At 37.2% G+C, this 22285-nt stretch overlaps 1 protein-coding gene across 11 annotated transcripts; it reads right to left on the bottom strand.

Annotated features, from left to right (window-relative positions):
• Window positions 1–13494: 13494 nt before the first annotated feature.
• LOC113331503 (DEAD-box ATP-dependent RNA helicase 24-like) lies at window positions 13495–17581 on the bottom strand. 11 transcript variants are annotated; one of them, XM_026578217.1, is made up of 5 exons: window positions 17190–17581; window positions 15014–15874; window positions 14262–14354; window positions 13945–14109; window positions 13495–13861 (listed from the first exon to the last, which is right to left on the bottom strand). In XM_026578217.1, exons 2-5 carry the CDS (start codon window positions 15311–15313, stop codon window positions 13670–13672), a joined length of 750 nt encoding a protein of 249 aa, XP_026434002.1. In that variant the 5' UTR covers window positions 15314–15874; window positions 17190–17581; the 3' UTR covers window positions 13495–13669. The 11 variants fall into 9 exon arrangements, 3 of the variants coding, with proteins under 3 accessions (XP_026434002.1, XP_026434001.1, XP_026434003.1); XR_003350971.1 differs by lacking the exon at window positions 17190–17581 and having other exon boundaries at window positions 15014–17179; XR_003350975.1 differs by lacking the exon at window positions 17190–17581 and having other exon boundaries at window positions 13945–14043; window positions 15014–17179.
• Between the last annotated feature and the right edge of the window lie 4704 nt (window positions 17582–22285).

The following is a 22285-nucleotide window of genomic DNA, read 5'->3' as shown; positions in this document are numbered from 1 at the left end:
TTACGGGTATACAAGTTAACAAAAGCCTTAAGGTTACTTCATTCTTCCAATTGGCGGTGTCAGACATTCATTTTCTTCTGCTTCTCATGTTTTGCCACGGTATATTATCAAAAGCAGATATTCTGATTTAATCAAACCATATTGAACAGCTTAAACCTATATATAGATCACTATAAACTAAAAATATATATTAAAAAAAACAATCACAAATTTGCATTAACAACATAGCAGAGTATGAGAAATGTTGCTGACCTTCTCACTCTCCCGAAAATGCTATGTATACCCCGGATTTATATCCAAAATTTTTTACATCCCTATGTGTCAATTTCTTATTTGCTCACTTTTAAAGCGGACCCCCAACTTTTTTTTTTGGTTGACGGGTATACCTAGCAGCTTCGTCGCTCTCTCCTGAACTTTCTGCGGCACTAGAGACACATTTGTTGTAGGGCTACTTACCTTTCCAACCTTCACTTGAACGGGGTCAGTAAGGTACTTCTGTTACACATAAGCTCATTAGCACAAACGATCGACTTTTGAAGAAAAATCACTAGATACATGGTCATATGATCATAAGGGTGGTATCCAAATCTTTACCTGTGCAAGGGCTTCAACTTCAACTGTCATTGTTGCACTAAACATCAACGTTTGGTGCTTTATGGGAAGATTCCGCATCACCTGAAGCCAAAAAATAACAAATATATACTATATTCGCTTACACATGCAAGTTTCAACACTAAAGTTTCTAATCGCGTGACAACACAAACCCAGCAACAACAAAAGAGGGGATTTTAAGTACGACGCATCTCTCTTATCTGCGGCTCAAACCCCATGTCTAACATTCTGTCAGCCTCATCCAAAATAACGAATGAGATCCTAGAGAGGCAGGTGTTCCCTTGTTGCAAATGGTCAATAAATCTTCCAGGTGTGGCAACCACAATATTTACTCCATCATCCAGTCAGTCATTACCTTTAGAGGAAGATGAACCAGAAATAGAACCTAGAAGAGGTAAAAGAGTTAAAACTAAGAAAACCTATCCTGGTTGCATTACATACCTAGCCGAGTCTGATCCTCAGACTTATAAAGAAGTCATGACTTGTCCTGAAGCTCTGTGGTGGAAAGAAGCTTCAATTAGTGAAATGGATTCCGTTCGAGAAAACGGTACTTTTGAACTTGTAGATTTACCTCCAGGGTCTAAGGACATAGGTTGTAAATGGATTTTCAAGAGAAAACGTAATATAAATGGAACTATTGAAAAATACAAGGCTAGGTTGGTAGCGAAAAGCTATAAATAGATAGAAGGTATAGACTTCTTTGATACATATTCACCAGTAAGTAGAATTAGCTCCATTAGGATGTTAATTGCTATAGCTTCTGTCCATAACCTACAGATACATCAAATGGATGTAAAGACAGCGTTTTTGAATGGTGAATTAGATGAAGAAATTTATATGGAACAACCCGAAGGCTTTGTAGTTAAAGGTTGTGAGAAGAAGGTTTGTAATCTGAAGAAATCTTTGTATGGATTGAAACAAGCACCTAAACAGTGGCATGAGAAATTTGATCATGTGATGATTTCTAGTGGTTTTAGAATTAATGAATCTGATAAGTGTGTTTATACTAAACTTGTCAAGGATGCCTGTGTGTTGTATGCTTGTATGTTGATGATATGCTTATACTAGGTACAAACATGGATGTTATTAATACCACTAAGAAAATGTTGAATGAGAACTTTGACATGAAAGACTTAGGCCCCGCTGATGTCATATTAGGGATGAAGATTAGAAAAACTTCTAATGGCTATAGTCTGAGTCAGTCTCATTATGTTGAATCCATACTTAAGAAATATAATCAGTTTGACTGTAAACCTGTTTGCACTCCATATGATTCTTCTTGCAAACTCATGAAGAATAAGGGTGTAGGTGTTAACCAACTTGAATACTCGAGAGTCATAGGAAGTCTGATGTATTTGATGAATTGTACGAGACCAGACATTGCTTATGTTGTGAGTAGGTTAAGCAGGTATACTTGTAATCCAGGGCAGAAACATTGGGATGCACTTAATAGAGTGCTAAAGTACTTGAAGTACACAATGACCTTTTGTTTGAATTACGAAGGGTATCCGGCCGTCCTTGAGGGATTTTGCGATGCGAACTGGATAGCAGACTCAGAGGAGTCTAAGTCTACGAGTGGATATGTATTCACTCTAGCAGGTGCGTCTGTATCTTGGAAGAGTTCCAAACAGACATGTATAGCTCGCTCAACTATGGAGTCGGAGTTTATTGCGTTAGATAAAGCAGGAGAGGAGGCCGAATGGCTAAGAAACTTTTTAGAAGATATTCCTCTCTGGCATAGGCCTGTGCCAGCTATATCTATACATTGTGACAGCAAATCTGCAATAGGTAGAGCTAAGAATAGCTTCTACAATGGAAAGTCTATACATATGCGTAGAAGACATGATTCTTTGAAATTACTAATCTCCACAGGCGTTATTTCCATAGATTGGACAAGGTCCAAGGAGAATATCGCGGACCCTTTGACGAAAGGTTTCCAAGGAGATAGTTAGTAAAGCATCGAAGGGGATGGGGCTTAGGCTCAAATAATTAAACTTGCCATGAAGGATACTCAACCTTGCTGACTGGAGATTCCAATAACAAGGTTTCGAATGAGACAACTAATTTATGGTGGGTAAAGGTAAACACTATCAGAGAATTTCATTCTCTGTCCCTTCCCTATGGTGTTGATGTGATAGTGTGACTGCATGTGGAGGATGACTTTTAATTAAGTCTTAATGAGTTCTATAGTTTCAATTTAAGATTGAAGTGGGGTGTAGCAGTAACACTCTTGATGGAACTCACCTATCTGAATGAGGAAGTGGGTCGCTTCCAATGAGAATGGAGCCGATTCTCTAAAGCATTTTGAGAAACAGGATATGTCCAGGGCCAAAATGGACAAAACGGCACAAACTTAGCAACACTTGGAGGATATCATGCATGGATGTTATTAGAATTACACCAAACGCTAGCAGTTCAAGATAGTTCACTGTCTAGCTAGTAGTTCCGGTAACTTCTCTAAGCAAGGTTCAAGACCTCATGGACACCTTTGCCTAAATGGTATTTTTACTCTGATTTTTCGTTTTTTACCGAGATTTCATTCATGTGGGGGATTGTTGGAGAAAATGAGTTATTTAATAAATGATTTTTTGGTCTTGGTGTGGTTTGATCTCATGACCTAAGGGTCTAAGGATACTCACTCATTTTTGAGTGAATGAAATGGAACCTTTAGTCCCACATTGTGGAAAACTAAAAGATGCTCCACTATATTACCATGTTCTCATGGATATGTTGTAAAACAATGTGGGTGGAGCGTGGGCGAAAAATACATGTTCGACCCATGCCCATGCGCGTGTACCAAGCACCAAGTCCGTGTCTACTTGAAATTATTTTTTGCAAGTTTTTAACTTGATAAATAATTTATTTAAGAGTTTTATTTATGGAAAAATTCTTTTTTGTGTTTAATTGTTTTAAGAAACAAAACTCGTTTTATAAAAAAAACCTAAACCTAACTTGATTTGCAAGTTAATTTTCCTATAAATACAACTCGAAAATTCTTTTCAAAACACACAAGCAGCGACCATCTCTAGGTCTACTTCTTCATCTTCTTGCTTTTATTTTCGTGCGGCGTTTTACTTCCATCCCCGTTGCTGAGTTTAAGAGTGGGTAACTTGTATTGTGCTAATACAAGTTATATCGGGCAGTCTTATCCTGGACACATCTTCGCACGTTGGGGTTTAGCATTACTTTAGAGTATACCCGCGAACTAATGTGTTAAGGACAGCTTGTTGAACCTGTGATTCTGCCCTCATCAATTTGTTCGTGGTGGTAGAGTTGTTTGATACGGTTCTTTATATTTATTGTTTGATACATCTGACGTTTCTTCATTGTTGCAAGCTCCAAAATCTTAACACATTATTATTCCTTGTAACAATGGGAAAGAACGACGTTGAAAGACCACAGAAGTTTAATGGAAAGGATTTCAAGAGATGGCAATCCAAGATGTTGTTTTATCTAAGCCATCATGAACTGGATTATGTACTTGTTCCACATGATGAATTGATGAATGCTGAAGCTTTAACTGAGGAGGTGATCGAGTATAACAAGCGGTGTAATTTTCTGGCGAAAAATCATATCATGAATGGTTTGGAAGATACGATGTATGATTTTTACAATGCTAAAGAAAATTTCAGTGCTTATGATTTGTGGACTGCGTTAGAAGCAAAGTATCAAGCGGAGACTGCAGGGAGCAAGAAATTTCTGGTGGCGAAGTTTATGGACTTCAAGATGACGAATGATAAGCCTGTTGTTGATCAATTCCTCGAATTTCAACAGATTATTAATGAGATTCTTGCTGAAGGTATGGTCATTGATGAGACGTTTCAAGTATCTGCGGTAATTGAGAAGTTACCAAGTTCCTGGTCTGAGTACAAGAAAAAGCTAAGACATGAAACTGGCGAGATCAACATGGTTGAATTAGGAAGAAGATTCAAGTGGAAGAGTTGCTGTGCTCCAAAGATAAGAACGTGTCTTCTGCAAGGGACATGAGTAATAAAGCTCATATGACTGAACATAGATCTTCCAAAGCTGGAAAAGGTGAGAGTAAACAATCGTAACTCTAAGCGTGGTCCTCCCAAGAAAGGTATGTTTCGAAAACCAGAGTCTAGCATTACTAAAATTAAGGGTGCTTGTTATGCGTGTGGAGTTACTGGCCATATGGCAGTTCACTGTAGACATCGTAAGGACAAGAAGGATAATGCTAACTTGGTTGAAAAGAACAAGGATGAGTTTTCTGCTGTAGTGTCTGAAGTTAATTTGGTGACCAATGTGATGGACTGGTGGGTAGACTCTGGAGCTACCAAGCATGTTTGTGGGAACAGAGACCTGTTCACCTCCTACCAGAGGGTAGGGGAAGGCGAGAAACTCTATATGGGTAACTCATCTGCATCAGAGGTTGCAGGAAAAGGAAAGGTCGGTCTGAAGCTCACATCTGGCAAGACTCTCACATTGAATGGACTTCTTCATGTTCCAGACATCTGCAAAAATCTTGTTCTTGTTCTGTTTTAGATGATAAGGGTTTTAAAGTTTCAATTGAGTCTGGAAAACTTATAGTAACTAAGGGCAATGATTATGTGGGTAAGGGTTATAAGACTGGGGGTCTTTACAAACTTAATGTAACCTGTCCTGAAGTGAAATTGAATGATTCTTCTGCTTACATGTGTGTGTCATCGAATGTTTGGCATGGTAGACTTGGTCATGTAAATTACAAATCAATGCATAAACTGGCTAGCGTAGGCTGCATATCCAAATTCACTTTAGATAAAAGTCATAAGTGTGAGATTTGCGTAGAATATAAGCATGCTAAGAAATCATTCAGGAAGAATGTCCAGAGAAACATTAAACCCTTAAAATTGATTCATTCAGACGTAGTTGACATGAAGTCAGTTCAAACTAGAGGTGGTAAGAAATGGTTTGTCACTTTTATAGATGATTGTACGAGGTACTGTCAGGTTTATTTGCTTAGAGGGAAGGACGATGCCTTAGAAGCCTTTAAGATATATAAACGTGAAGTTGAAAACCAATTGAATTCTACCATTAAAACTTTTAGGTCTGACCGTGGTGGTGAGTATCTAATTCCTATTGGAGATTTCTGTGAAGAACATGGCATAATACATGAAACTACAACCCCTTATTCACCTCAATCTAATGGTGTAGCTGAACGTAAGAACCGTACCCTTAAGGATATGATGAATGTCATGTTGATTAGTTCAGGATTACCTTCGAATTTGTGGGGGGAGGCTATCCTCTCAGCCAATTACATCCTGAACAGAGTACCCTTTAAAGGATCAGATAAAACTCCATATGAGTTATGGAAAGGTAAACAACCATCTTATGATTACTTCAAAGTGTGTGGGTGCCTGGAAAAGGTGGCCATCCCTTCTCCTAAGACAAATAAGATAGGACCCAAAAACGTTGATTGTGTTTTTATAGGGTATCCTGAGCATTCTAGTGCTCATAGGTTTATGGTTGTAAGTTCTGAAATTTCTGACATAAGGTTGAATACTATCATGGAGTCTAGGGATGCTAAGTTCTTTGAGAATGTTTTTCCTATGAAACGTGATTTTAGAAAGAGATGTTTAGATGATCCCCTAGAATTTCCATCATCCAGTCAGTCATTACCTTTAGAGGAAGATGAACCAGAAATAGAACCTAGAAGAGGTAAAAGAGTTAAAACTAAGAAAACCTATCCTGGTTGCATTACATACCTAGCCGAGTCTGATCCTCAGACTTATAAAGAAGTCATGACTTGTCCTGAAGCTCTGTGGTGGAAAGAAGCTTCAATTAGTGAAATGGATTCCGTTCGAGAAAACGGTACTTTTGAACTTGTAGATTTACCTCCAGGGTCTAAGGCCATAGGTTGTAAATGGATTTTCAAGAGAAAACATAATATAAATGGAACAATTGAAAAATACAAGGCTAGGTTGGTAGCGAAAGTCTATAAACAGATAGAAGGTATAGACTTCTTTGATACATATTCACCAGTAAGTAGAATTAACTCCATTAGGATGTTAATTGCTATAGCTTCTGTCCATAACCTACAGATACATCAAATGGATGTAAAGACAGCGTTTTTGAAAATGGTGAATTAGATGAAGAAATTTATATGGAACAACCCGAAAGGCTTTGTAGTTAAAGGTTGTGAGAAGAAGGTTTGTAAACTGAAGAAATCTTTGTATGGATTGAAACAAGCACCTAAACAGTGGCATGATAAGTTTGATCATGTGATGATTTCTAGTGGTTTTAGAATTAATAAATCTGATAAGTGTGTTTATAATAAACTTGTCAAGGATGCCTGTGTAGTTGTATGCTTGTATGTTGATGATATGCTTATACTAGGTACAAACATGGATGTTATTAATACCACTAAGAAAATGTTGAATGAGAACTTTGACATGAAATACTTAGGCCCCGTTGATGTCATATTAGGGATGAAGATTAGAAAAACTTCTAATGGATATAGTCTGAGTCAGTCTCATTATGTTGAATCCATACTTAAGAAATATAATCAGTTTGACTGTAAACCTGTTTGCACTCCATATGATTCTTCTTGCAAACTCATGAAGAATAAGGGTGTAGGTGTTAACCAACTTGAATACTCGAGATTCATAAGAATCCTGATGTATTTGATGAATTGTAAGAGACCAGACATTGCTTATGTTGTGAGTAGGTTAAGCAGGTATACTTGTAATCCAGGGCAGAAACATTGGGATGCACTTAATAGAGTGCTAAAGTACTTGAAGTACACAATGACCTTTTGTTTGAATTACGAAGGGTATCCGGCCGTCCTTGAGGGATTTTGCGATGCGAATTGGATAGCAGACTCAGAAGAGTCTAAGTCTACGAGTGGATATGTATTCACTTTAGCGGGGCGTCTGTATCTTGGAAGAATTCCAAAAAAACATGTATAGCTCGCTCAACTATGGAGTCGGAGTTTATTGCGTTAGATAAAGCAGGAGAGGAGGCCGAATGGCTAAGAAACTTTTTAGAAGATATTCCTCTCTGGCATAGGCCTGTTCCAGCTATATCTATACATTGTGACAGCAAATCTGCAATAGGTAGAGCTAAGAATAGCTTCTACAATGGAAAGTCTATATATATGTGTAGAAGACATGATTCTTTGAAATAACTAATCTCCACAGGCGTTATTTCCATAGATTGGACAAGGTCCAAGGAGAATATCGCGGACCCTTTGACGAAAGGTTAGCCCAAGGAGATAGTTAGTAAAGCATCGAAGGGGATGGGGCTTAGGATCAAATAATTAAACTTTCCATGAAGGATATTCAACCTTGATGACTGGAGATTCCAATAACAAGGTTTCGAATGAGACAACTAATTTATGGTGGGTAAAGGTAAACACTATCAGAGAATTTCATTCTCTGTCCCTTCCCTATGGTGTTGATGTGATAGTGTGACTGGATGTGGAGGATGACTTTTAATTAAGTCTTAATGAGTTCTATAGTTTCAATTTAAGATTGAAGTGGGGTGTAGAAGTAAACACTCTTGATGGAACTCACCTATCCGAATGAGGAAGTGGATCGCTTCCAATGAGAATGGAGCCGATTCTCTAAAGCATTTTGAGAAACAGGATATGTCTAGGGCCAAAATGGACAAAACGGCACAAACTTAGAAACACTTGGAGGATATCATGCATGGATGTTATTAGAATTACACCAAACGCTAGCAGTTCAAGACATAGTTCACCGTCTAGCTAGTAGTTCCGGTAACTTCTCTCTAAGCAAGGTTCAAGACCTCATGGACACCTTTGCCTAAATGGTATTGTCCGTACTCTGATTTTTCATTTTTTACCGAGATTTCATTCATGTGGGGGATTGTTGGAGAAAATGAGTTATTTAATAAATGATTTTTTGGTCTTGGTGTGGTTTGATCTCATGACCTAAGGGTCTAAGGATACTCACTCATTTTTGAGTGAATGAAATGGAACCTTTAGTCCCACATTGCGGAAAACTAAAGAGGTTCTCCACTATATTACCATGTTCTCATGGATATATTGTAAAACAATGTGGTTGGAGCGGGTGGGGCGAAAAATACATGTTTCGACCCATGCCCATGCGCGTGTACCAAGCACCAAGTCCGTGTCTACTTGAAATTATTTTTTGCAAGTTTTTAACTGATAAATAATTTATTTAAGAGTTTTATTTATGGAATTTTTTTTTTGTGTTTAATTGTTTTACAAGAAACAAAACTCGTTTTATAAGAAAAAACCTAAACCTAACTTGATTTGCAAGTTAATTTTCCTTTAAGTACAACTCGAAAATCTCTTTTCAAAACATACAAGCAGCGACCATCTCTAGGTCTACTTTTCTTCATCTTCTTGCTTTTATTTTCGTGCGGAGTTTTACTTCCATCCCCGTTGCTGAGTTTAAGAGTGGGTAACTTTTATTGTGCTAATACAAGTTATATTGGGCAGTCTTATCCTGGACACATCTTCGCACGTTGGGGTTTAGCATTACTTTAGAGTATACCCGCGAACTAATGTGTTAAGGACAGCTTGTTGAACCTGTGATTCTACCCTCATCAATTTGTTCGTGGTAGAGTTGTTTGATACGGTTCTTTATATTTATTGTTTGATACATCTGACGTTTCTTCTATTATTGCAAGACTCCAACACTCCAGAGATCTACTGAAGGCCTTTATTAACCTGAGAGGATTTTCATTCAACAATCACACATCAACAACAAATCAGACGAGTAAATAAGAAAGGTAAGATGACCTTAAAATAGCCAAACTGAACGAAATTTGGTGGACTCAACCTCATACTACCGTCTACGTAGTAAGACAAAGTGCCATACAGACTGGTTGAAACAAGTAAAATATAATAGCAACTTATACAAAATCATAAAATGATAAGTATGGTTCTTTTCTGTTAGACTGAGTCAAGCATCCGTACTCTGTACGGACTACTTTCTTACTGTTAATCATAGCCACATGATTTATTTTTTGTTACAGCTGTTACATTAATTATAGTCTGTCATTCACCGCCTGTAATATATCAGTCACCTCCTGTAATATTTGTTTTGTAGTTGAGTCTGTGCGTCTATTTAAGACTCAGTCTTGTACTATTATAAAATTAACATTCATTGAATACAAACACAGTTCTTACATGGTATCAGATACCAAAAAGGGAACTTCAACTTCTCTCTGATCCTCAACTGTAACAACGTTAAAAGCACCATTAAACCTGCAACTTAACTCTAAAAATGGTGAGAACCACTCAACGAAACACCGCATCATCTTCCGATGTCAACAACAATACACTAAACATCAACAATTCACAGCTGTTTCCACCATTATCATCACCACAACCTCAACAACCAACTTCTTTACCTTCTTATTCTTCTTCATCTCAACCACCACAACCACCACCATCTGCAACTCAACAATCATCACCACGACCTCCTTTTACTACACCACAACAACAACATCTTCATCACACACCAATACAGATTCCACAACATACATTACCTTCTCAAAATCTTCATCGTTTTTACTTCCCTCAATTTCAAACACAACAACCTCAAATACAACCACAACAACCTCCATTACAGTCTTCCTTCTACAATCAGTTTGTTTTTCAGCCAAGATTTACAATTCCTTTTCAGAACATAAATAATTTTGTTTCTGATAAATTAGGTGGCTCAAATTATCTTGTATGGAAAGATCAGATTTCTTCCGTTCTTATCTGTACAAACCTTTATGATTTTGTTGATGGAACTGTTCCACCTGAATCTCCTATGGTGATGATCAACAACACTCAAATACCAAATCCAAACTATCTTGAGTGGTTTCAAGTTGATAAATTTGTTGGATCTTGCATTAACGCTGCAGTAGCTAGATCGTTCTCTTCTGAATTGATTGGTAAAAACACATCCAGAGAAAAATGGATGCATTTGGCGAAACTTTTCAGTGATCAATTTCTTGCTCGTAAGTCTTTGTTGAGATCTCAACTTCACTCAATTAAGAAAGACTCGTCAACAATTTATGATTTCCTTCATCAAATCAAGACAATTTCAGATTCTTTAGCAGAAATTGGTGAACCAGTGCGAGACTCTGATCTGGTAATGTATACTCTTAATGGTCTAGGTCGAGAGTTTATTCACTTTGTTGTTAGTGTTCAAACCAGAGAGCCTCCGTTATCTTTCTCTGAAATTCGATCTCGTCTTCTTAGTCATGAGCAATTCTTGAAAGAACAAGATTCAGATTCCTTCTCTACACTAATTTCAGATCTAACAAACTCTGCTTTCTTTGTGAAGAAACAACCTTCTCCTTATACTTATAATTTTCGAAAACCTACACCAACTTGTCCTCCTGGTTTTCGAAAAACTGAGTTTAATCCTGCTCAAAAGCAAGTTATTGATTATGGATCCATTCCTTGTCAGATATGTCATAAACAAGGTCATCAAGGTAATCGGTGTAGATTTCGATATGACCCTTCAAGAAACAGTTTAGCTCCTCCTCAGAAGGATTTTCTTGGACTTGATCTTAATACAGGGAGTGATACTTCTTCTCCTTGGTTTTCTAATGAGTTTGATTATAATGGACAATTTCCTAATGATACTGCTTATGAGAGTGGAGGCTATTGGAGTCATACTCACTCAGGACCAGTTTGGATACCTGATTCAGGAGCTTCTAGCCACATGACAAATGATGCTTCAGTTTTACAGAATACTTCTGCTCATTCTGGCACTAAACAAGTTATGGTTGGAGATGGTAAGTTACTTCCTATATCTTTAGTAGGTTCTTCAACTTTATCTACTCCATCTAAGCAGTTTAATCTACAGAAAGTACTTTATGTTCCTCATTTGCAACACAATTTAATGTTTGTTACTCAATTTACTAAGGAAAATAACTGTGTTTTCTTGTTCTTTCCTTGGGGATATGAAATAAAGTCATTGAGGAGCCACCTTATTCTTTCTAGAGGGAGGATGCAGCATGGATTATATCCCATAATATCTGGAAAATCTACTTCAAATACTACTACTCAACAACCAACTGTTTATCCTCATAGTACTGCCTTTATTACTTTAGCAGCTTCTTCAACTTTGTGGCATTCAAGACTAGGCCATCCTGCTCAGAAGATTCTCCATAAGCTTGACACCAGTGCTGCTATCAAACTATCTGCAAAATGTACTTCTATTTGTGGATCTTGTCAGTTAGCTAAGAATAAATGTTTACCTTTTCATGCCACTGGTAATAATTATAGTCTACCTTTTCTGTTGGTTCACTGTGATATTTGGGGCCCTGCTCCTGTACAATCTCATCAGGGATACAAGCATTATATTCTGTTTGTTGATGATTGTACAAAATTTTCATGGATTTATCCAATGAAGAATAAATCAGACAGTGTTCATTGCTTTAAGTTGTTCAAGTCTCTTATTGAGAATCTGTCTACTGTTAAGATAAAACACTTTCAGTGTGATGGTGCTCTTGAGCTTGTTAAAGGACCATTTAGAGACTTTCTTGATTCTAGTGATATTTCCTTAAGAATTTCATGTCCTTATCTTCATCAACAAAATGGTTCAGCAGAGAGGAAAGACATGTCACAGAGATGGGGAATACTTTATCTTTTCATGCTTCTCTTCCAAAGAAGTTTTGTTTTGATTCTTTTTTAAAAACTGTGTTTCTTATCAACAGACTTCCCAGTAAGCTCCTTGCTTTAAATCTCCTTATGAGATGCTATACAAGTGTAGAGCAGATTATTCTCTTCTTAGAGTGTATGGGTGTTTATGTTATCCAAACTTGGAAGCTTATAGGAAAGATAAGCTCAGCCCAAAATCAGCTACCTGTGTGTTTCTGGGATACAATATTCATCATAAGGGGTACAAATGTATGGACTTGCGCACTCATAGGATATATGTCACTACTCATGTTGTTTTTGATGATATGCTTGGGTGTAAACTTTGCAAAACGCCAGTTGGTTCAGGTCCAAGGGTGTCTGCTTTTGATGGAACTCTATTGTCAGATGCTGCTTCTTACAGAAGCTTAGTGGGTGGTCTTCAATATTTAACTTTCACCAGGCCTGACATTAGTTTTGCAGTTAACTATGTGAGCCAATTCATGCACAGGCCTACTGATATCCATCTACAGCTGGCCAAAAGAATTCTCCGATATATTAAAGGTTCTTTAGGTCAAAGCATTACTTTACAAGATAGTGATTGTTCCACTCTCACTGCTTATTGTGACAGTGACTGGGCTGGATGTCCTGATACACACAAATCTACATCAGGTTATTGTGTGTTTGTGGGTGGCAACTTAGTGTCCTGGTCTTCAAAGAAACAACACACAATCTCTCGCTCTTCCACAGAAGCTGAATACAGAGGTCTTGCAAATGCAGCTGCTGAAATATTGTGGCTTTCTTACTTATTTGAAGAACTATCCGTCTACTTATCTCTCCCTTGTCGTTTATACTGTGACAATCTTGGTGCAGGCAGTCTCACTGCAAACCCAATTTCCCATGCCCGCACAAAGCATATTGAAGTAGACTACCATATGATTCGTGATCTGGTTAGTTCTAGTTTTCTGCAGGTTTCCTATATTCATACTCTCAGTCAGATTGCAGATTTATTTACCAAAAGATTGTCAAAGTCGCAGTTTAGCTTATTGAAGGGCAAACTGATGCCTGCTGTACGTGCATCTGTTTGAGGGGGATGTTAGACTGAGTCAAGCATCCGTACTCTGTACGGACTACTTTCTTACTGTTAATCATAGCCACATGATTTAGTTTTTGTTACAGCTGTTACATTAATTACAGTCTGTCATTCACCGCCTGTAATATATCAGTCACCTCCTGTAATATTTGTTTTGTAGTTGAGTCTGTGCGTCTATATAAGACTCAGTCTTGTACTATTGTAAAATTAACATTCATTGAATACAAACACAGTTCTTACATTTTCCAAGTGCAAAAGTGAAATTTCGCAGAAGTTATGTTCCAGCCCAGGAATAATTTCCTCAATTTGGTTATTCTAAGTTTAAAAAAAAATAGTAACAAGTGGAGGTCACAATCAACGAAGATAATTCACAGACTTCCTAGCAACACTGTTTACGATACAAAAAATCTGATTGTGTAATACACATAAGATGAAAGAACCGGCGCAAAAATGCCACTAATCTTGTGGTAGATAATCAGTAACCTCACCTCTTTCTCTATCTGCTGGGCACGTTCTCTGGTAGGTGCCAATCCTAACGCAAGAGGACCATCACCTCGCTGAACAGAAGGCTGGGCTAAGCAATGCTGCAGAATCGAAACAAAATATGTGTATAAATATATAATAATGCAATAAAAAAATAAAACAAAAATTAATTGATGGTGGAAACCTGAATCATTGGAATAGCAAAAGCAGCAATTTTCCCACTCCCAGTCTCTGCACAACCCGAAAGATCCCTTCCATTCAGAGCAACTGGCATAGCTTGGGCCTGAATAGAGGTCGGTCTAGAATACTTGTGAAACGATATATCTTTCATGATACTTTCATGCAAACACTAGAAAAGGTGTAAACACAGTTATAGCGATGTGAATCTTGCTCATAGAGTCATAATATCTAGAAAAGAAAACCATGTACCATATTTGTAAAAGATTCAATTGGCGAATCTTGCTCATAGAGTCATAATATCTAGAAAAGAAAACCATGTACCATATTTGTAAAAGATTCAATTGGCGCAGGTGCAGGAGCGGAATCTGGTGCAGCAGTAATATCAACATTTAGCCGCAAACGAGCCTTTTCAGTCTGTAGAAGCATACAGCATATCAATTTCATGTAAAATGGTATTTGAAATCACTTTCGTGAACTATGGCTTAGAATTTTCCCTAGCTAGATATTCTATTTGATTAAGATAGGTCATTATCCCATGTAGTATGTCTAACTGCAAAGATCATTTTTTCCATAACGCACAACGAATTTGCTTCATAGAACATTACCCTTTTGTCATGTCCTTTTCTCTCTAATTCATCTTTCCTCAAGTTGCTTGCTCATGAATAAGTAGCAAGAAAAACCATACTAAAGGAAAATTAAGAAAGGGAATCCCAACTCTGATAACAATATTCACTGTAGGATGATTACTTGATTCATTATTCAAAACACCATCGACCAAACATATTATTTAGCAACTAAGGACCACAAACATGGTCCCATTACTGCCTGCAGAAAAGGACAACTGGTTGTTCATCACGTAAGTTTAATTCACACTTCTAGAACTCCTTTACCTCTTAAAAGGTCAACCCTACAAATAACTGCAACGAACTGAGCAGTGATCTGTACAAACTTGAGGCAGTTTTTATATTTGCCCCATGCAAACATTCACCAAATATCATGCACCTTTAAGGATATAATAACTTAATGACCGTCTAGAGGAAAACAAAAAGATACATAATAAGAAAATTACTCACTTCTTGGTGTCTGAATTGGCGCCCTCGAACAGGCCAAAGGCTTTCCGCAAAAGATCTAAATAAGGTAACAAAAGCTAATTTGGAAAATAAGGAAACAGAAACCAACTCTGAAACCACACCATCTTTAGCTTTTTTTGTTGACGTCTTCTTATTCCAATCATAAGAATATAGACGGACTTTCTCTATATCTGATGCCGAAATAGTTGGGTAGGACTCGATAATGATCCGGTCTTCTCCCGCAACACCATGGAAGTAAGGATATCTACCATTCCCGCCCCCCCACTGAAAAGGTAATTCCATAGTAATTTCAGTCCACGTGCTGTAGCTACCAGTAGAATTATCATCACTGCAAATCCACAGCTTCACAACCTTACCAGTCCACCCACTTCTAATAAACTATGAAAAGGACCACAATCACCTCCGGGTGGATTCTCACATTTGTCTCTGATTTCTTGAGGAACCCTAATCACTTTGAATTTCTCCTGCCCAACGTCGAATGCATTTATATTTTCAGGGATTCCCACGAAGTCGTTACCCCAGTAAATGAAACCATTTGAATAAACTGAAACTTCTACCTCGTATGAAAATGGAACCTTCTCATCGATGTTTCTCCAAGTGTTCTCTCCTACAGTCAAGACCTCACAAATGTCTGTCCACTGTATTTCGTCATCTACACTTACGATCTTAGAAAAGTCTGTCACTTGTTTACGTATACGCCAAGTGCATACAACTTTGTGTCGTTTGGTGGCAGGATCAAATCCAAAGAAGTATGTTGGTAACCATACACCAAGAGCAAACTCTTCAGCGAAGTTGTACTTTTTGTTTTGATGAAGCGAAGAAGTGATCCATGGCGTTAGTTCTCTAGTACATGGATTTAATATGCAAACAGCAGATAAACGACGGTTAACAAAACAAATCAAACCATTAACAGGTGCTAGACTATCAGTATAATGAAATGGCTTTCGCTCTAATTTCCGAACAGTAGTTATAATGGCTGGCGATGATCCACTTCCAAATAAATTGCCTAGCAAAAAAGACTCTTGGTACTTATACTCCTTCACACCCGCATACCTGCGTGTAATCCTGGACCCTGGGTGTCTTCCTAAGAGATTAACGGTATGACGCGGAACAACAAGAAAGAGATCTGGACAATGTTGCTTCGACCGAGTGAAGTGTAAATCAATCAAGCCTTGATCATGGCAGATTGAGAACTTCCAATGTTTGCTTACACACTTGAAACACATGAGTGATTTGACTGGGAGCCTGCTTAATATCTCACGCATGATTCTATAGTGATCGAAAATACTACTGCTGCCCAGAACCTTCTTGTCATTACTACACTTGGCCATTGGCTTCCAATTGTTATCCATCTTCATCTTCTTACTCTGTCTAATGATTTCATTTTCCTCACTATTGCTGAGGCTACTACTACCTATATTCTCCTCAGTACCTCACTACACTTGGCCATTGGCTTCCAATTGTTACCCATCTTCATCTTCTTATTCTTCTTACTCTGTCTGATAATTTCATTTTCCTCACTATTTCTGAGGCACTGCTACCAATAATACCTGCTGAATTGTCAGTACCACTAGTACTACAATTGTTATTCACCTTGTTACTCTCTCTGGTATTAATTTCACGCCTCTTTCTTTTTCTCTCATTAAAAGCTTTATTAAATAGATGTGGGAATTTCCCACATAGCACAGAGAGGAGTGAGAGAGAGATTGAAACACCGTAAAATTAAGATCTACATTTGATAAAACTTCTGCTGCATAATTTTTCATTAACAAAAACGTCTTTAAATAGACTTTACATTAAACCGAAACACTAACCCTATCACTAATCCACTAATAATAAATTCCTAAATTACAGCCATTAAACTCCAATTCCGTCTAACTATCCCTAGAGACTAGGATCAGCCCGCACCACTTTTGCACGTCCACAGTATACCACGTCCAACCTTACCTAAATACAAGGATTAATTCCAACATTTTCTAAATATTGAAATATTTTGAATTAATATTTCCAACACTAGATTCAATTTTAAAGGATTCTAAATATTTTCTAAATATTGAATTATCACCTCTCCGACAATACCAAATCGGAATCGGCGTATAACTTAAAATCTAATAGACTAATAAATAAGATTATAACTTAAAATCAAGGCGGTACTTACCAAAGCAGACGCCTAGGGTTTATACTGCGATGCCGATGATGAATGGGGAAATTGCAAAAGAATACCAAAGTTTCCTAATATAAATACCATGTACAAATCCTTGGGGTTTATACGCCTAAGGCAGATGATGATTGATTAAGTAAGCATTAGAGAGGATTTTTAGAATTTTAGAAACGCACAGATATAGAGAGATGATGCTTATGCGGGCTCAGTGGGATCGGAAAACGGTGAACGTTTCTTTACCTTGGCTTAATTGTACCCTTAATGTGTTTTTTTTTTTATTGGAAGCATGATATTTGTTATGCTACTAATGCGTCATTACGGAACAGCTTGAATGGGATGGGCTTTGCAATGAGCTGGGTCCGGTGCATGGGTTGACAGGGGATGAGGATAACATGGAAATCAGAGGGGGGTGTACGGTCAAAAATTGTTATGAAATGCAGATTCAAGGGGTGGATCTTGCGGATTCCGACGTATTTTCCGTCGAGTTCTTTGTGTTCTTTGGAGGAAAATATCCAGTCAATCATCTTGCAGCGATCATGAGATCCTTCTCTTACGGTGGAGGAAAATATCCAGACACTTTGGTTACCGTTTGAGACACTATGGTTATTTTTGGGCTACTGTTATTATTAGTTGGGTCATTGCTGCCTTGATTGCATTAGGAAGTCTAAATTTAAAAAACTCCAATTCATGTTATTCACACATTCTGAAGAACATTGGGTTGGATTTGTTACAGTCATTGCCTTGTGCATTGATACATACTGATTTTGTTTTCAAAATTAGTGTGTCCCTACATGTTGTTTGGTCCTCTCCTTTGCGAGAGAGAAGAAGGTTTTCTGAAACGGTTTTTAGTTCTGAAGGGATACGTTTGATGGGCAAGAATTGGGGGAGATACTATAACTTGTATGACTGTTTTATGATCTTGAAAAATCTCTGTAAGATTTCCGATTTCCTAAATCGGCTCTATCAATACATTTGAGGTTAGCCTCTTTTTCGAAAAAAAAAAAGAAAAAAGAGTGGAAGATGAGTTTTATAAGCATATTTGGAGGAAAAGTATACCATCTAAGGTAAGTTTTATGTTATGGGCTTATTATCACAATTCTCTTCCTACATTGAGTATGCTTATGCAGCGAGGAGTTGAGGTGCAGAGTGATCTTTGCTTATTCTGTAAGAGAGAACAAGAAATAGATGATCATATGTTACTTGTCAATATTCTTATGAAGTCTGGTCCTATTTTCTTAAGGCTTTCAAAATTCAGTGGGTTATGTGTGAGACGGTGCAGAAGCAATTCGAAGCATGGAGTAATCGATGTTCTAAGAAAAGGTGGTGTCTATAATGGATAAAGGACAGTAAGATCTTCTCCAAATTGGACGACAAAGATTATATCGTGGCCCACTCTGAGCTAACCATAAGCTAAAGGTCATGTTGTGACCAGTCGCTCCAACCAAGTTCTCGGCGACAGGAAACCATTATCCGTTAGGTTTTGTTCGAAGATAGATAGCAAAGAAGCGATACAAAATTTGTAGGAGTTTTGGGTTAAGTCTGGAACGAAACATCAGTTCAACAAGTAAGGTGTCTCTGTCGCTGCAGCCTGTTGTTGGTTCTGCTCTTTCTACGTTTCTTTTTTTTAAGGAGGATTGATGAGTTAGTTGTTCGGGAAGTGAACCCATCAAGTCCGTAACTCTTACCTGATACAAATCATACAAGGTTTCTCCAGTTAGTATCTTTCGAAAAAAATCACATCTGAAGATAGTCATTGTTTACTTTAATAATTGCTATCTAGCTTAGGAAGAAGAAATTTGACAGAGTACTAAGTCTTTTTTGTCTATGTTCTACGACATGCTTCATCTCCTTAATTGACAACTTGGTAAGATATCAGTTGGCTGACATTCTTTGATCCATCTTGCCCATTAAGTGAGACGTAACGAGATAATGTGCAGTTACGGAATTTGACATCAACCCACAATTTGCCGGAAAAATTTAAAAAAATTTCCCTTAAGTCAAGTATTTTTCGTGGTTGTTTTGGCAAACTATATGTGTGATTCCCTTGGTGTCCCATATACAGATCGTATCACATTGTTTTACTTACACATGGTTCGGGCACAGTTCATCCTTCCAATTGTTGATTCCTAGACGAGAGTTGTTTCATATGATCTCAAGTTCTCAACTGATCTCCTGCAGAACAAGGCAGACTTGCGGTAGTTATCCCCCGAGTAAATGAATGTTAAAGTCAATTCAGAATCTCAAATCTAACGCAGTTGGTCACTGTAGTTAGAAAATTCAAAGCACTGATCATTTTTTTTTTCATTGGACTAATTATTTAAACCTGTATCAACTTAAACGCCAAATTATCGAATGTTCCTTCAAACCATGGACCTTTTGGCTTATGATTTTGATCCAAGTTACACCTTAACCACGTAACTTCCTAGAAGAAGGTAAGTAGCGAGTCACAAAACAGCATGATATTGGAATTTGAAATATCACACAATTTTCCTTCATGTCAGCACCTGAAGAATTGATTATTAAAGACGAGACAAATTAACTATGACACGGAACGATACTTTCTTTGTGTTAATTACATTGCAGTAGATGTGTTGGATATGTGCTTTGGTGCTCTATGAGTAATGAAGACTTTACATATAATAAATATGAGAATAAATTTATGGATCACTAGCATCACCATAAATCTTGGTCTGCTGAAGTATGCTTTATAGAATTTACACTTCTGCAAATCTGCAATTGACCATGCCTAAAATTGGATGGTATTCAACTGTCACATTTTTTATGAACATAAATTTGGCTAGGATTGAGGGTATTTGTGTACCTCGAGATTTTCTGAACTGTAAGCTTTAGCAGATTTAGAGTTAGTGATGATAATTTACAAAGTTTTACTTATGTCAAAGAGTTAGTGATGATAATTTACAAAGTTTTACTTATGTCAACTGGGAAAGAGTGATTATGGCCAATGAAGGAGAACTTGGTAGCCGTAGTGAGAGTGAAAGTTATTATGGACGCATTGAAACTCCGACCACCTCAGATAGCATTCACATTCTTGCAAGACCCTCTCAACCTACTCCTTCCTCTCCAATAAAATTTTTGGATAGTGCTGAAGAAGAACTTTAGTGTAATGTCTGCAAAGAAGAAGAAGATCGACTAAGTGTTAACAGCGATAGTTGTTATATATGGATGCATGCCAACTAATGATTACTAGGAGATCATTAGAGTAAACAATGAACCCAGTAATTGTTGTTGTTGTTTATGAAAAACGACATGCGGCTAAACACGGTAGAACCGAAGAACCATGTACACAAATAGGTAAAGAGTTGGGCCCCTTCATTTTTCAAAATGGATAAATGATATACGATTGGTTAAGCGCCTTACTTATGTTCGTTAAATTACCATAACAATCAAATGCAAAATTTATACACATTTTTTTCATCTTAAATCTATTAATAAAAAGTACAGTAATAGATGGTCTGTATAAAATAAGTTTCAGAAGAGTTCACTTATATTTCAAGATACCAACCACAAAACATTCATCATTTATCATTTCCATAGTCACCATGTGTATGTGTTTGTATCTTCCGGGTAGTATTTTGAATTATGCTTTTGTTATGCAGTATCTCTTTTGACATCCAATACATGCATACAGCTGCAGGCAAAAAGCATATATGGGTCTGTGTCTGTGACTCTGTGAGAGTGTATAGAAATTAAAACTGAGACTGTTACGAGTGAATTAGATATGTCAACCAATTTGGGTTATTTAAAAATTTGCTAAATGTTCAATGACAAGAAAATACATATGATTTATTTCACGTTGATTAACCTTTAGTTAAACCGTTTTTAAACAAACATATATCAGGGCTAGAGGAACATTTAATAGTTTTTACACAAGTAACAACTATTAATTTGTCTACTCGAGAGGTTGAGCCGGGGCCGTAGGCCCCGGTGATACCTAGTAATGCTTTGATCGGAAGGGCTAGAGAGGTTTAGTGGAAGGTCAACTATGCAGTGGTTTGGAATTTGTGGAATGAAAGAAATTGTAGGGCTTTTGATAATGGAAGATCGAAAGATATTGATGAGATCTGTTTACTCATAAAACATACCTTGGTGCTATGGTTTTTTGACAAAGATATATTCAAGGATATGGCTTTAAGTCAAGTCCATTTTATGTGGGAGACAGTCTTGCATGTTTAAGACTTTGTACTCTCTTGGCTTGTATATTTTTGTACAGTTTTTCTTTTCAATATAACCTTCCTTTTCAAAAAGAAAAAAAATGTGTCATTACGTGATATCCAAAGATTCATCAATTATACTTGGATCGGTAGGCCAAAAAACTACCATAACATGATAATGCAGCAGAATCCGGATCAAAAAATGCACTGAAGGTTGATGTTGGAGTCGGTGAGGTGGACACGGTTTAGGTTGTCGAGGGTCAGTAAATTGTCGACGAATGTTTTTCACAAAAAAAGTTGTACTTTTTGTGGACAAGACCGAGCCCAAAGAAATTTGGATGTTAGTGGTGGTTTTGATACATTTATCCGAGATACTATTCAAGCTTTTGTATCTTAATGTTGTGGTGTATTGCTCGAGCGGTATTCATCTACCCCCTTATTTTTCGGCTTGGTCTATCCTTCGAATTGATTCTTTAGTTTTGATTATGTCCTGAAGTATTATCAATCTTCATCGTGAAGGATTAGTGCTAATAGAGCTAATAATGTTATTACAAGTTTGTTAAAAACTGAAAATAAAGATATAAGAGGAATTACAGACTCAACTAGATCAAACTTAGGGATTACAAACTCAGCCTAGATTAAAATTAAGTAATTAAAAAAAGAGCAAACTGGACTGCAGATTAAGTGAAAGTAAAAAAGTTGACAAAAGAGAGCAGAAGCTATAAAAGGTGGAGCATCCACTGACCCCAAGATGATTGTCGACCGACCCTTAATGGGGTTATCTCTTAATGATCTGATTTTACTTTATTTTGAAATTTTTTTTTCTTTTTTTTCACTCACCTGATCGGGACTTGTACAGTAGTAGTTGAACAAGTTGATATGCTAGCTTACCAGCAAGCCTCTTGAGGAGCTAATCAAGAG

Source organism: Papaver somniferum, unplaced genomic scaffold, assembly GCF_003573695.1.
Source record: "Papaver somniferum cultivar HN1 unplaced genomic scaffold, ASM357369v1 unplaced-scaffold_125, whole genome shotgun sequence".
Lineage (NCBI taxonomy): Eukaryota > Viridiplantae > Streptophyta > Magnoliopsida > Ranunculales > Papaveraceae > Papaver > Papaver somniferum.
Note: the sequence above shows the minus strand (reverse complement) of the source record. Positions and strands in the feature narration are given on the sequence as shown.